At 36.2% G+C, this 14,536-nt stretch overlaps 1 protein-coding gene across 1 annotated transcript; it reads left to right on the top strand.

Moving 5' to 3' along the window:
- Positions 1-4,486: 4,486 nt before the first annotated feature.
- LOC141586676 (cyclin-D3-3-like) lies at positions 4,487-7,720 on the top strand. Its single transcript, XM_074407974.1, has 4 exons — positions 4,487-5,283; positions 6,100-6,301; positions 6,426-6,556; positions 7,130-7,720. The coding sequence occupies exons 1-4, from the start codon at positions 4,804-4,806 to the stop codon at positions 7,400-7,402; spliced, it is 1,086 nt and encodes a 361-aa protein (XP_074264075.1). The 5' UTR covers positions 4,487-4,803; the 3' UTR covers positions 7,403-7,720.
- The last annotated feature ends 6,816 nt before the right edge of the window (positions 7,721-14,536 follow it).

The raw sequence follows: 14,536 nt of genomic DNA, 5'->3' as shown, positions 1-14,536 counted from the left end.
AATCGGCTTGTCTCATGCCCCAAGCATCACCATCACCCAAAGCATTATCAAGACAAACCTGCAAGTCTAACTGCTCACCAAGTGATCGGAAATATCAAGTGGATCATCGCAGATAGTTTTTAAAAGAGTTTGACAAACATGAAGCAAAATATCAACCACATGGTCGAGTAGGGACATTCAATCCACAAATAAACCTCAAATTTGATAATGTTGAAGATATCGCAATTATCAAAGCATCTCAATCAACATCTCAATCGGCATCTCAAACAATAATAAAATCCAACAATCTCAGGCAAGGCAAATGGACATGAGGAACTCAAATCACACGGCGAACATGCTCGTCCTCCAACGGAGCGTGCTAAAAATCACACGGCTCCCAAAATCATGCCTGCTACATGATGCGTGCCTTTTAGATGCGTTTATTTACATGTTTGGCATGCATTTCTATATCCTTATTCGACTATTTCATTCTATTTTCTCCCGTATTTGCTACTTTGGGTGTGTTTCTTGTCTCTTATAGGATTGAGACTTATTTGTGCATTTAGAAGCCAAATCCGTTCGGTAAAGGAGCATAAGAGGAGCTTAGACGAGCTTAGGAAAGAAGAACTGAAATTATATACATGTTGTCTATCGACTTGTTGCTATTGTCGATAGACAGAGGAATACATATGTCCTTAGACATTATTCAATCCACACAGACTCCATCAACGTTGAAGATTTTGGCATTGTCTATCGTCCAAGTCCCCATCATCGATCGACATACTTGTCATTGTTGTTAGATGTAATACCTTGTATTTATAAAGCGAGACTTGACCGAGTAGATGATTCACTTACGAGTGAAGCCCCACTCGACCGAGTGAAGGACCGACTGCCATCTGGTAGTAGGCTGGAAGCCTGTAAGAATGGTTACTCGACCGAGTGACCAACCACTCGACCGAGTGGAGCCCCACTCGATCGAGTGGACCGACCACTCGACCGAGTGTCGGTCGAGTGTAGCTTATACGGGAAGGTTATTTGGTGCGATGTCGCTTTCATGCCTTATCTCTTCAGATTTTCCCACCCAAAACCCATTCCTAAACACTATTCACCATTCTCTACAATCCCAAATATCTCTAAAAAAATTCCCATCTTCATATCCTCTCAAAACCCTAATTTTCAAGAGAAGGATTATTGCCCCCTTTGTTCATCCACTTTGTTTGTAAGTTAATCTATACTCCTTTTCCTTTAATCTTGTCTTAATAACCTTAATTAGTTTAGTAGACTACTCCATATTTAATTAGGTTGTGGAAATTAAGGGGAATATTTAAGGGGTTTAATTAGTATAGTTATTATAATAGATTGTAGTAATGAATGTAGTAATTAATTGTGTAGGAAGCTTCATTAAGGGGCACTTCTAGTGGCTAGCTTAAGGATTTGGCAAGACAAGCTTAAGGTAGGCTTTTCCCTACTTAGCTATGGTGATATTGGTGTTTAATTGTGCATTCATTACCATTAATTACATTTGTTTCATGTTAGTTGCATTGTAACATGTTTTGGATAATTAGGGTTTATCACATAATGATACTTCATGATGGTTATGGAAGGGTAAGTATGGTAAATGGTCACAATGTTGATTATCTTGCATTATAACATGTTAAAAGCAATTAAATGAAAAGAAATTGATTAATGAAGAATTGAGTATGGTTTTAGTTGTTGTGTTGATGTGGTTGTATATGTGCCTTGATTGGATGTTTTTGGCTTGTTGGTGATTGGGTTGACAATGGAGGATGTTGGAGGATTCTTCATTACGATTTTGGAGATGGAAGGCGGTTGGGAAACCGTCTTTCGCTCAAGTCACCCTTGGAACTTCCCACTCAAGGGGGTGTGCACATTTAGTACTTGGGTTATGGAGGGACTCGTGTGGTGAGGCACGACGTGCGCGAGGGGACTCGAGTCGCACTCGGGCCCGGTACCCACGACGTGTTTCGAGTACTTTGTGTTGATAGTGGCGTCGTGGGCGTGTTAGGTCACCGGTTGTGGAGATGTATGTTGGAGGGTGATTCCTATCTTTCATCATACTTTGTTGGTTTCATCTTGCATTGTCATATGATTAGGTAAGCTTAGTATTGCATGCATTGAACATTTATATCGCTTAGCTAACACTTGGGTTTTGAACTGTCTGTGGTGAACCATATGGTGATTTCCGCCCATATGCGGAGCAGTGTTCAGGTGTGCATATTTGAGTCACGGGCTTTGGGAGCGGTCTTCCTTGTTGCCACCACTTACACTTGTCTTAGTTTTGACATTCAAACTCCTTTTCGATTGGGTTGTATTATTAGGATGGTATTTGCATCCCCCAACTTGTAACCACTTAACTATCTACAACTTAACTTATTTATGCTAAGTACTTCTTTACTTCTTGTTCGCACTAAAAACTTGGGAAGTCAAGACTTGTGATGCTTCCACGTGTTGGGAACGTCTAGAGGAAAGGGTCCCGACATATGGGGGTGTTACATTAAACACCCAGCTCGAACGTCAATAGACAGTTGCCAATCGACACAGATTCTACCCAAGTGAAGATTTTGCTCTTTGTCTATTGACAAGTCCACATTGTCTATCGACCATCAGCCCTCAATGTCGATACACACCTTCTTATTCGACACCCTGTACATGATGTCGATCGACTAAGTACTCTATTCAGACGAGACTTTTGCTTAGTTTATTTCTTTTATTTGGGTTTTAGTATAAAAGCCTCTGGTAAACTTTTAATTAGGTTATCTTTCATTCTACAGTAGAAACTCTTCCTACGTAACTCTCTCTCTCTCTCTCTCTCTCTCTCTCTCTCTCTCTCTCTCTCTCTCTCTCTCTCTCTCTCTCTCTCTCTCTCTCTCTCTCTCTCTCTCTCTCTCTCTCTCTCTCAAACTTTTAGATCTAGGAACAAAATTTCTTTCTCTACTTTGCTCATACTTTAGATCAATTCCGGTATTTAATTCATTTCTTTTTATTTTCTCTTATTATTTAGTTTAATTAATTCTCTTTCTCTCTTTACTAGTAATTAGTTTACGCCTATTTCTCTTGCACTTGTTTTAGTTATCTATTGTTCACATCCTTTTCAAGTATTGTTACCAATTTCAATATGAGTAGCTAAATCTCTTGCTACGATTTAGGGAATCCATGGATGGTTCATTGTCGTTAATTAGGTGATTAGTTTAGTTGATGTTATTGGTCTATGTTGTTAATTGTAACATTTAATTGCAATTTATTGATTAATGCGCATAATTGATTGAATTAACTTGATAATCTTGATCTAAGATCGAAAGCCTGGTGAGGATTAGACCCGTTTCAAACATTAGAATGCTCGAATAAGTTGCGAGAGCCCGCTATTCACAACTTTCTTACCGAACTCGACCTGAAGCCCGTATAGACTTGACCTGTATTTACTCGATCCGAAATACGCCCAAACCCGTATTTTTCCCGAACCTGAAATTATTCGGCCCCTAACTTATCCGTTTGACAAGTCTAGTAAGAATGGATTGTCCCAAACAAAAGGTTTTTTAAATGGTAGAATTTACTCTGTATTATGTATTAAAAAGGTTTTCTAAAATGTCAGAAAGTCGTTGGTCAATCCGTTTCTTACCTTAACTCACCCGTTTGACTCGTTTGATAGCTGAACTGTACTAAACTAAACTTAATAGAGCTGAACTGAATTGAAATTAGCTGAAATTAAGTCTAAAAGAACATGACCTAAATGGTACTAGAAATTATGTAATAAAAAGTTTTTTTTAAATGTTAGAAAAAGTCATTGGTCAAACCATTTCTTATCCTAAACCCGACCTGAAACTAGGGTTGGCAAACAATGACACAATACGAATCCGACACGAAATTAACGAGTTTGGGTTGAGACTTAATGACCCATTTATGTAAGTGAGTCGACACGAACACAACCCAATATTTAATTGGGCTGGGTTTGGGTCGAGCTGCCTTAATTTTGTTGGATTTCCCATGGTACCCCTGTTTTTAAGAATTTGCCTATGATACGAAAACACGGCATGAACCTGACACGACCCGATCTGTTTGTCAGGTCTACCTGATACTCGTCTAGACATGAGTCCAGTGGCGGAGTCAGGATTTGAACTTAGGGGCGCAAAATTTTAAGGGGACGAACGACTAATTTCATAGGGTACACTGGACATGACCCGTATTTTGCTCGACCTAATATACACGAGACTCGTATTTTACCAACACTAGAAATTAACCGGTCATAACCCGCCAGTCCGATCCATTTGGCAGGTGGCAGGTCAATAGAATGGATTATCTTAAACAAAGAACTTGCAAAATGCGATTAATGAACAAAAATTAGTCTCCTAAAAATTTCAAAATAAAGACAAAAAAAGTAGACCTTTATACCCTTATTACAACCCACTGTACTAAAAATGTCACGTGTCAAGCAATAGTGGAGGGTGACCCACGTTTCCTCTCTGAAAACACCAGACAACCCAAGACCAACAAGACCTCTCCAATTACACACATACACACACAAAAACACTTAACCAAAACAGAAAAATCAAAAGAAAAATCAACACAAAAACACACTAATCTCCTCTTCTCTCTTCTCTTCCCCCCCACTCTCACACTCTCTTTCCCCACTCACTAATGTAATAACTAAAACCCCAATTAATTTTTAACTTAATTTACTCTTTATTTACTTTACATATTTATATATATTTTCAGAGATATCTTGCTTTTTTTTTTCTCATTTCATCATGTACCCATTTCACCAAACTTCTTAAATCCCATTAAAATCTTCAAAAAAAACTGATAAAAATGGCATTTTCTGAGTTGGGTGATGATGCACTTTATTGTCAGGAAGATTGCACCTTTGATGATTATCCTAATGATATAATTAATGATGATGATAATAATAATGATAATAATGGACAAAACCCAGTTGAAATTTCATTGTTATTTGAGCAAGATTTGTACTGGGATGATGATGAATTACCTAATTTACTCTCAAAAGAGGTGAAAAATTGTGTCTTTAACTTGAAAAGTGAAGAAGAATTTGACCCTTGTTTGGGTTTGGTTAGAAAAGAAGCTGTGGATTGGATGCTTAAAGTTCATTCACATTATAATTTTTCAGGAATTACTGCTCTTTTGGCTGTTAATTACTTTGATAGATTTATGGTTAAGTTTGAGATTAACAAGGATAAACAACAATGGATGACTCAACTTTCTGCTGTTGCTTGTCTTTCTCTTGCTGCTAAAGTTGAGGAGATCCATGTTCCTCTTCTTATTGATTTCCAAGTATGCTTCTTTTTTATTATCTACTTGTTTCGTCGTAATCGTTTGTTTACCTTTGATTAAAATACCCGTCACGATGAATAAAAAAGATGTGAATTGGTTGATGTAGTTATGGTTAAGATGCCCAAGTTGAGATCTTTTCTATCTCTAGGTTTCCAAGTTTGTGCCTTTTTAATCTTTTGTGTTGTAATTATGTTTTGGGTGTTTTCTGGGTATTTGGTTGATTGCCCAATTTGCTCATTTACTTACAATTTTGTTGCTTTAATTGAGTTTTAAATTTGCTTTCTTAGTAATTGATTCAATGGTGTGTATTTTAACTGCCAAAGGATGTTTCTTTTGTGGGCAGAATGCTAAATTTGAGATTTTTTTCTTCATCTGAATTTCCAAATTTTTGGCTTTTGATGTGTATCATCTATGAATCCTTTGAAAGATTTAGCTTTTCGGGTTTTACTAGGTGATCGATCGAATGCCGAAGCTGTGGATTATGATTCTGTTATTGCTAGATACTCAAGTTGATATCCATGAAAATTTTAAGCAGCTAATTGAATGTAACTACCTAAGGATGTTTCTTTTGTGGGCAGAATGCTAAATTTGAGATTTTTTTTTTCATCTGAATTTCCAAGTTTGTGCCTTTTGATGTCTATATCATCTATGAATCCTTTGAAAGATTTCGCTTTTCGGTATTTAAGGGGTGATCGGTAGAATGCTCAAGGTTAGGATTATTAGATACTCAAATTGATATCCATGAAAATTTAAACAGTGAGAGATGATGATCTAGTGAATTTGGTAAATAATGATTGTTGGATTATTGTTGTGTAGGTTGAGGATAGTAAGTATGTATTTGAAGCCAAGACAATTCAAAGGATGGAAATATTGGTGCTTTCGACTCTTCAGTGGAAGATGAATCCAGTGACTCCATATTCCTTCCTGGATTACCTTACAAGGAGGTTTCCTTTAAAGGATTTTCTTTGTTGGGAATTTCTCAGGAGGTGCGAGAGGATCCTATTATCGACTATTGCTGGTAAGCAATGAAACCGTAGTTCAATATGTTATTTTGTTCTAGAATGTAGTTATCTTGTTGTGCATTACTTCATTTAGGAAGTTTGTTGTCTTTGTCTTAAACTATTGCTTATGTAATTTTGCAGATTCGAGGTATTTGGGTTATCTTCCTTCTGTAATGGCAGCTGCCACAATTTTGCATGTTAGGGATTGTTTTGAGCAGTGTATTGGAGATGAATACCAGGATCAACTTTTCGGTGTTCTTGGAATTGAGAAGGTCAGCAAGTGGTGCTTTTACATTGCGCTAAGCGTGTTATATATGATTGATTTGAAGCTATTCTATATTATTGTACTATGCCTGGATATCCTTGTTATTAAATACTCATTTCCTAGGCTAATAAAAAGTATCATTCTTAGACATGATCTTCTTATATGGTTTCCATTGCAAATGGAGTCGACACTCATTATTCTTTGGTTTTGGATCATGATGATGGAATAAAGCAAAAAAAGGTCGTCTAAACTTGTTATGCTTGCTTTTGCTGTGAAATAGCAATATTCGATGCAAACCTCGACGCAAATTTCATTATGTCTCGTTTCGAAATAGAATATCTAGGGTTGAGGCTGCTTAGATCCTACCCCTTTTCCATGTCATTGGAAGGAGCCTTTGAGGAACTGTATTAATGTTTTTAATATGGTAGTTCTACATGAGCATGCCTATGTTTGAGTTCTCACCCTATATTGTAAATCACTTGCTGCTCATTGTTGTACGAACAAAAATACGATGTCAAGCTATGTGCGAAAAGTTTGATTGGTACCCTGCCTTATTCCATCTTGATTTTGAATACGGCAGGAGAAGGTTCAGGAATGCAGTCATTTCATTCTTGAAGTAGCAGGGGAGAGCGTTTACTGGCAATCAAACAAACGAAAGTCGGTTTCAAGACCCGGCAGCCCAAATGGAGTCATTGATATCACTTTCAGTTCTGATAGCTCTAATGATTCTTGGGCAGTAGCGTCTGTGTCCTCCTCACCCGAGCGCAAGGCCAAGAAGTTGAGGACATCTGAAGACCGGCATTTGGAGAGGTTCAATAATTCTTCTGTGGACTTTTTAAGCATTCACCGCTAGTTCCTTGACGCTTTCTTCTTATCGTCACTAGTCCTGTATTTCCAATAATTAAAAATGCTCATTAATGAGCTAATGTTAAAGTGCCTCTCGTCTCTGCATTTCCCGGACTTTCCAAAATCATGATCATAGCCTACCATCCAAATGATAAGTTCATTTTGATGATTGGAAGCAGAGATGTCTGGCATTTTATCCGGAAGTAATAGAGACCATGGACATAGATGAAGAACATTTATGCAAATGAATTTTTCTCTGAGGATTCATCTGTTTATGTGAACGTTTTATTCATATCTCAATTTAGTTACTCACTGCATGCCTTCATTACTTGCTTCATTACTCTTCGTACCATCCCATGTTTCTTATGATTTAGGATCATGATTATGATATGCTATTCTGATTTCTGAATTCTTGTTTGGATGAGATTGTTGTCATGGAAGTCCTTTAGCGAGTGCAAACATGAAAATTACTCTAGCTACATTGACTCCGCTAAAAGTGTCCTACATGGGTGCATATACGAGTGCCTAAGACAATTATTTTGTGAAACCATGTTTTTGGTCTAAAAATAAGTGTCCGAGTGTTCTCGTGTCGAACTGAGTGGCTATGTACCTATGTTTCTAGAAATTAAGATCAGTCTACCAAAGGAAGGTAGAAAGACGAAGAAAAAAAGAAGGGAAAAATGAGAGATTCTTGTCTACATGTGAGGTGAGAAACATGTGGTGTCGGCCACTGGGATGATCGTAATTTTTTTAGGCTATAAGTTGGATTTTGTGACTAATTTTCAGGCTTGACTCTCTAGGTTGTGCTACTAGACTTACTACTAGTATTTTACTTGGTCTCAGAAACATAGTTAAATGAAATGTGAGATGTGAAACTGTGAAAGTGTGTGTATTCTTTTGCGGGTAAATGAGGCAGCTGTGGTCGCAATTTGAATATCGACAACTGTGATGCACGATGTCGCGACCATGCGCCTCGGTAGAAGTTCTCAGGATTTACTATTGCCGACTATTATAAAATACCATTGATTCATCTCATTTCGAGTGTACCCAAGGAGTAGTTGCCATTTAGGCAGTAATATTTTAGTCTGAACCATAGTAATTAGTGTTATACTGTTATTATTATAATCCGACTTGATTGAGTAACTTAACGTAGGAGAAAAGTTGTAGGAAATTTATTTAATTAGTGTAGATGTTAGCCTTATGGTTTTGAATATGATTTATCCCTCTGAAAAGATGTCAGATGATATTAGTTAGAGCTTTGAATGGTCTAACTGCTCTAGCGTCTTGAATCAGCATTCCACTTCCCATAGCAGTAAGGTGAGGATCTTGTGTTGTCTCTGCTGATGTAAATATTATTTCGACACTGTACTTTGATTCGGTGTCTTTACCGACTCTATCCACACCACGATAAACCCCCACGTTTTATGTCGACACTTTCCGGGCCAATATTATGAATGTTACTGTACATAGCCGTGTTAGACACTCCCATATGCACCTATACCTGATACTTTTAGGGCGGTCCCGAAAAACCTAGCCCCTTGTAAGGAGTACATGGAAATTACTTTGGCATTCTAAGCAACTCTTTAGAAGTGATTTACACACAAAAATTTTGTTATAATGTTTTAATTTTTAAACCATTGAATATAGGGCAATCGATGTGGTGTCACGATTAATACCCGCGTATATAGACCAAGTTAGGTGTGTGTAGTTAATGAGTTGTGAATTGTAACTTGTAAGTAGCGAAATACCCCGTATAGCGTTTACTGCATCGATGTTTTATTTGTCAATTATTATTTGCCTGGATCTATGAAGTTAAATTATTATGTACTTGAAATGAAGGCATGGATGACCGTGTGCCTGCCTTGGTTATGTAAAGATGAAGAAGGAAATGATTTTAGTAATATTAGTAACATTCCTTAAGATACTATCCTTCTCATTTAATAATGGAGTACTTCAATGCTAAGCATATGAGCATCCTCTATGCAAAATCATGTTCTACTATTCAATGTGCTTGCTTCCTCCTCCCTTTAAGGCTCACTAAAGTTTAAATGTTCTTGGGGGAGCGTACTTCGTGTACCATTTAAGTACTACCGGGTACCGAGTTATCTGTTAATCCCACAAGCGGTGAAGCGGACCTGGATTCTGATTAAAATCTGTACGAGTCCGGTCGTATGAAGCTTTGAAGCTGATTTTATACAAAATTAGCACAAAACTTGGGCAAGGTCCGCCTAAAGGTTGGCTTTCCGGTGTCAATAGACCAAGTTTCTGATTTTTTTTTTTTTGTACGAGCATGATTTTAAATCGAGGAAAGAGGGGTAATATTGCCACGGGAAGAAATTCTTGGACAGGCATTGTAGTTATCGTTAGAAAGGGCTTTTGACGTCAATAAGATAAACCCGTTTTAAGGAGACTAACGATGCTCTAAATAGGGATGTTACTATGTTGCCACATTTTGAAGCGATATCAAGAACATATCTTTAGTACAACAATGGAGATTGCATAGCAACAACCGAATCCCGTATCAAGACTAAAACCGATAACTAGTACGTACCTCAGGTTGGGGTACAGATGACATACAGTACTTAATGAACAACTACAGACTACACAGTTTATCCTGCATGCTCCATAAAAGAGATTCAGTGGGGGTGAATATTGCTTTAGGAGAGAGTTGTACTGTAATAAACTGTAGTAGATGACGCTGTTGCAAGAAAAGACATCCCAGTACAAAGCTTTCTTATGCTTTCTTTACTCCCTATCTTTCTTTGTAAATTAAAGTCGGATTCCTGACTTTGTTGCTTTCTTTTTTGCATGTTACTCCAAGACACTTCCCTATAAGCTTAAAATAGTATTCTATATTGATAATTGACTACAAGTTCTGAATTTTACTGCATGATGAAAAAAGTTACTCTACTAGAGTAAGTGCGTATATTTCTGGGACATGTAAAAATGTTACTGTATCACATGGACATGGATTCTTTTTACCTTTGTGCTTTACCTGCAAATTTGGCAGTTTTCTTTATGGTCCATCTTGTTTAATTGCCTATTTGCCTTGGATTATTGATAATTGAAGCAAGCCGATCCGATGAGGTTAGAGTTAAACTCGACTCATCTGATTATTGAGCTTGGCCAAATGAGTCTATGTTTCCCTGTTACTCTGTGCTTGTTTAACTAACTAAACGAAACTTGAATCATGTTCACAAACGTTTAAACTAGTTCGGGGAAAATACTCTAACATCGTAGCTAAGTTAAAAAAAATGATTGATAAAGAATTATGATATAATGTACTCAATCAAATGCTACTTGAATATTTAAGCTTGTACTATGAACCTAAGTGAGTCGAGCAAGGCTTTGTTTAGGTCGTGCACGAGTTTCTCCTAGATGAACTCAAGTTAATAAGACGAGTCAAGTAGTAAGAATAAGACAAAAACAGAATACATGGAGAAAAGCAAAGTCTTATATGCTTAAGTGGGATGATACTTAACCCGTTTTAATGTTAAGACGGATACATAAGTGAGTGATTACAAATATAGAAGAGGGTGAGAAAGAACGATAAAAACGAAGAAGGGAATGTGAAATAGGGAGACAGTGTCTTAAATTTGTTCCGAAATGTCTTTGTTAAACTTTGAGGCTTTTGCTTTTGGTAGTTTCGAAAGATATAGGCTATAGTTATGTCCTATAGCCAGTAGCTTACCATAACATACTTGAATACCAAAGTAAAAAGTGCCTGATATGAAAATGACCTGAGATGACTTTTGCAATTAAGGTGTTTGCATTTAGTGGGAGTGAGAGGTCAAAAAGTTAAGGAATGGTTTGTTCTGGCTCACTATCACATTCTCCTTTTTTTTGTGTGGACAATGGACACAACCCATATTTTCTAGCTGTAATCCCTTATTCCTAGAGTCCACTTGGTACTTTGCGCGGTGGCGCACCTGGGGAAGTGTGGGCTCGCGAGTTACTCCAATTGCGGTTGTTCATGGCGAATGAGAATGTGCATCAAACGAGTGATACGATTATGTGGTGTTTTGGAACTATTTTATACGATCTTAACTCATCTATTAGCTAAAATTACAATATGATGAAACTCGTGAGTATCAGAGATGATTCGATGTTATGTTAGAAACCTAAATTGAGTAAGGGGCGAGGATACTTATTGAAAAGTGAAATGCACCCAACCTATGGAGAGTTATGGTGTTGCCTAATCTTGTATTGAGTCTATTTGTTACTAATTGTATTAAAAATTAGATGTTTCTAAACAAGCAAATGATTGGGCCCCCAAAATTTTAAGGCCTAGTGCCATTGCACATAGTGCGCCTAGGCTTAGACGGGCCTGTGTAGACGGGATAAAGGGCGGTTTTGTCGTAGAGTTTCTTGCTAGGAAGGTCATTGCTACTTTGCTAGCCATGAACATAGTGTATTGGAAATGCGGCGATTGTGTTTAGCCCCGTCTCTTACTTTCATAAACGACTCTAAATAATAGGGTAGTATCTTTGGTAAAATTTGTGGCTCCACATTATTTTAGTATATAAACTTCATTCTAATATTTTCAGTTTAATTTTGCAATTTGAGACTACTACCCTAAAATCCCCCATTACATATGCACTATCTTTATATGACCTCGATAATAAATAAACATTGATTTCTAAAAATTTATGCATAACGAAAATAAAAACGTTTTTTTGACATTTAATCATATGAAACAAATATTCGTGTCAACGGTAAGACTAATATTTATTGTATACTCTATGAAAATTTGGATAAATGTCGATAGTCTTTAACACAAATTTGGATAATATGGGCCTCATATTAAATTTTTGAACCGGGACACGAAATCTCGGGACGGCACTGCGTCTACACCATCTTTAATATTTTTTCAATATAGTTCGAATGCTTGAAGCCTTGAAACAACCAAAATTATGTTCTTCTTGATGAGAATCCTCGAAGAAGACCTGGGCAAGAGGTGATCATGGGCTGCCAGGCTAAGAAAAAATATAGCCCATTTATGGGAGTTGGGCCGAGTCAACTATGTGGGCCTATTTTGTGAGCCCAAACCAGTTAGATCAGGCTTCTGGGCTCAGATAGCCTTTTCGAGCCCTATGATTTACGACTTATTGAAGGAGATAAATAGCCAAATATCGTCCGCTAGTATCTTAAATACATGCTTAGTTTACAAAAATGTACATTAGCCAAAGTAAATATTGTCACTGTTATTTTTATAAGTAGGTATGATGAATCGCGTATGAATTATTTTATAAAAAAGAGATAAAGGCAAACTAACAATTTTAGAATGCTTAATCATATACTCATGGATATAATCTATGTAACGATGTCATCGGTCTTAAATCCTAATGAATATGCGTGGTACTTGACTTTATTTAGAGTTATTACTAGGAAAAATTACAAATAACCACCATGTATTCGCGTATTTTTACAAATAACCACCATGTATTTCTGTTTTTACAAATAACCCCCAAACTTTCATGTATACTCCCGAATCACCACCGTATATTTGACCCGAGACTTATTTTTCATATTTTCCGACTCTTTAATCAACGATCTATCAAAAATACCCATATTACCCTCATTCAATTACACACAACATATCTCTATTTCAATAAGAACCGTTGGATCAACAAGATCCAACAGCCCTCATTCTTCCACGTCACCCTCTATCAATCTGCAAAATTACAAAACTAAACACTTCCTCTTTCACGTCTCATTATTGTCATAAATTTTATCTCTCTACAAGTGTTCTCTAAGTATCTCTCTCTAAACACCATAGTCATCAATTATTCAACAACAAAACAGACGATCTAATTCCTTCAACCGCCTCTTTTTCCAAAACATTTAAAAAATCAAAGCGAAATTTTATTAAAATCAGCGAAGATCTTCAAAAAAAAGTTTAATTAAGATTATATTAGATCGAGTTCTCCTAAGCAAAGAAAAGATAAGTAGCTCCGATTTTCGTTATATTTTTACAAAAATTTCGTTGTGATTTATGTTATTTCGGAGTTGTTGTTGTTGTTTTGTTGATGATTGTTATTGTTGTTGATGGTTATTTGTTTGGTTGTTATTGATGATATGAAGAAACTATTCATTGATTTAGGGTTAATGTTTACTCAATGATTAAGGTGATTTTTAGCAAAAAATTAGGTTTAATTTGTTTATATTTACTTTTGTTGATCATGAATTATATAAATAAGCATCAATTGATTGTATATATTCACTTTTGAACATAGAAATTGAGAAATTAATTCTGGTTTGTTTTTCTTAGTTGTGGGAGTGTGATACGCCGTGTTCTAATTTTGTGCCTAAAAATTAGGTTAGCGATTTTATAAGCGGAAGTAATTAATGTACGCTTTTGTGTTTGTGTGGGATTGATTCGCCAAATAAGCGTTCTTGCGTAATATTACTACGCATAATGACTATGTGATTTCATAAAATCCTCGACTCTTAACTTCTTTGTAAGCGTTTTAGCATTCTTCTTTGCATGTGGTTGAACTTGGAAATCTTTATTCGTGTATATTTGATGTTATTTGGTTTTCTCATTAAATTTGATGGTATAACAATTGTCATAAACTCACAAATAATGTTTATGTCAATATTTCTTTGTAAAAGTGCTCGATAATGATGGACCTGACTTGGCATGGGTTTTAGTTATTAATAAGTGATCGAATATTTTGTTATTAATGTCGAATATTTGAAGAAAGTTTGAGTAATGGAAGTACAAAAGGCGCGTAAAAGAAGATATACACAAAAATGGAGTAAGACTAAGCTGTCGGTCATGAAGATAGGTGTGAAGAAGCAACGTTAATGAAGTTGAAATCTAGTTGAGGTTGGTAACATTATTGTCATATTTTGATGTGTGATTATGATGTATACTTCTTGTAAACTTTTCACATTAATACGATGTGATATTGCAAATCATTTTAGTGGATCATTGTAATTTAGTTTTTCATGATTTTTTATTATTGAAGTAATTAAGTTTGAAAGTCTTTTAACAACATATCCAAATATTATTTTTATGAATGAATGATGTCTGTTAACACGATTACTATATCAATATTCTGTTCTTGTCAGCACATCTGAGCTTATACAACTTTTTCATTGCATTTTGAACTACTTTATACTGCTAGTTTGATAT

Source organism: Silene latifolia, chromosome 6 (assembly GCF_048544455.1).
Source record: "Silene latifolia isolate original U9 population chromosome 6, ASM4854445v1, whole genome shotgun sequence".
NCBI classification, from domain to species: domain Eukaryota; kingdom Viridiplantae; phylum Streptophyta; class Magnoliopsida; order Caryophyllales; family Caryophyllaceae; genus Silene; species Silene latifolia.
Note: the sequence above shows the minus strand (reverse complement) of the source record. Positions and strands in the feature narration are given on the sequence as shown.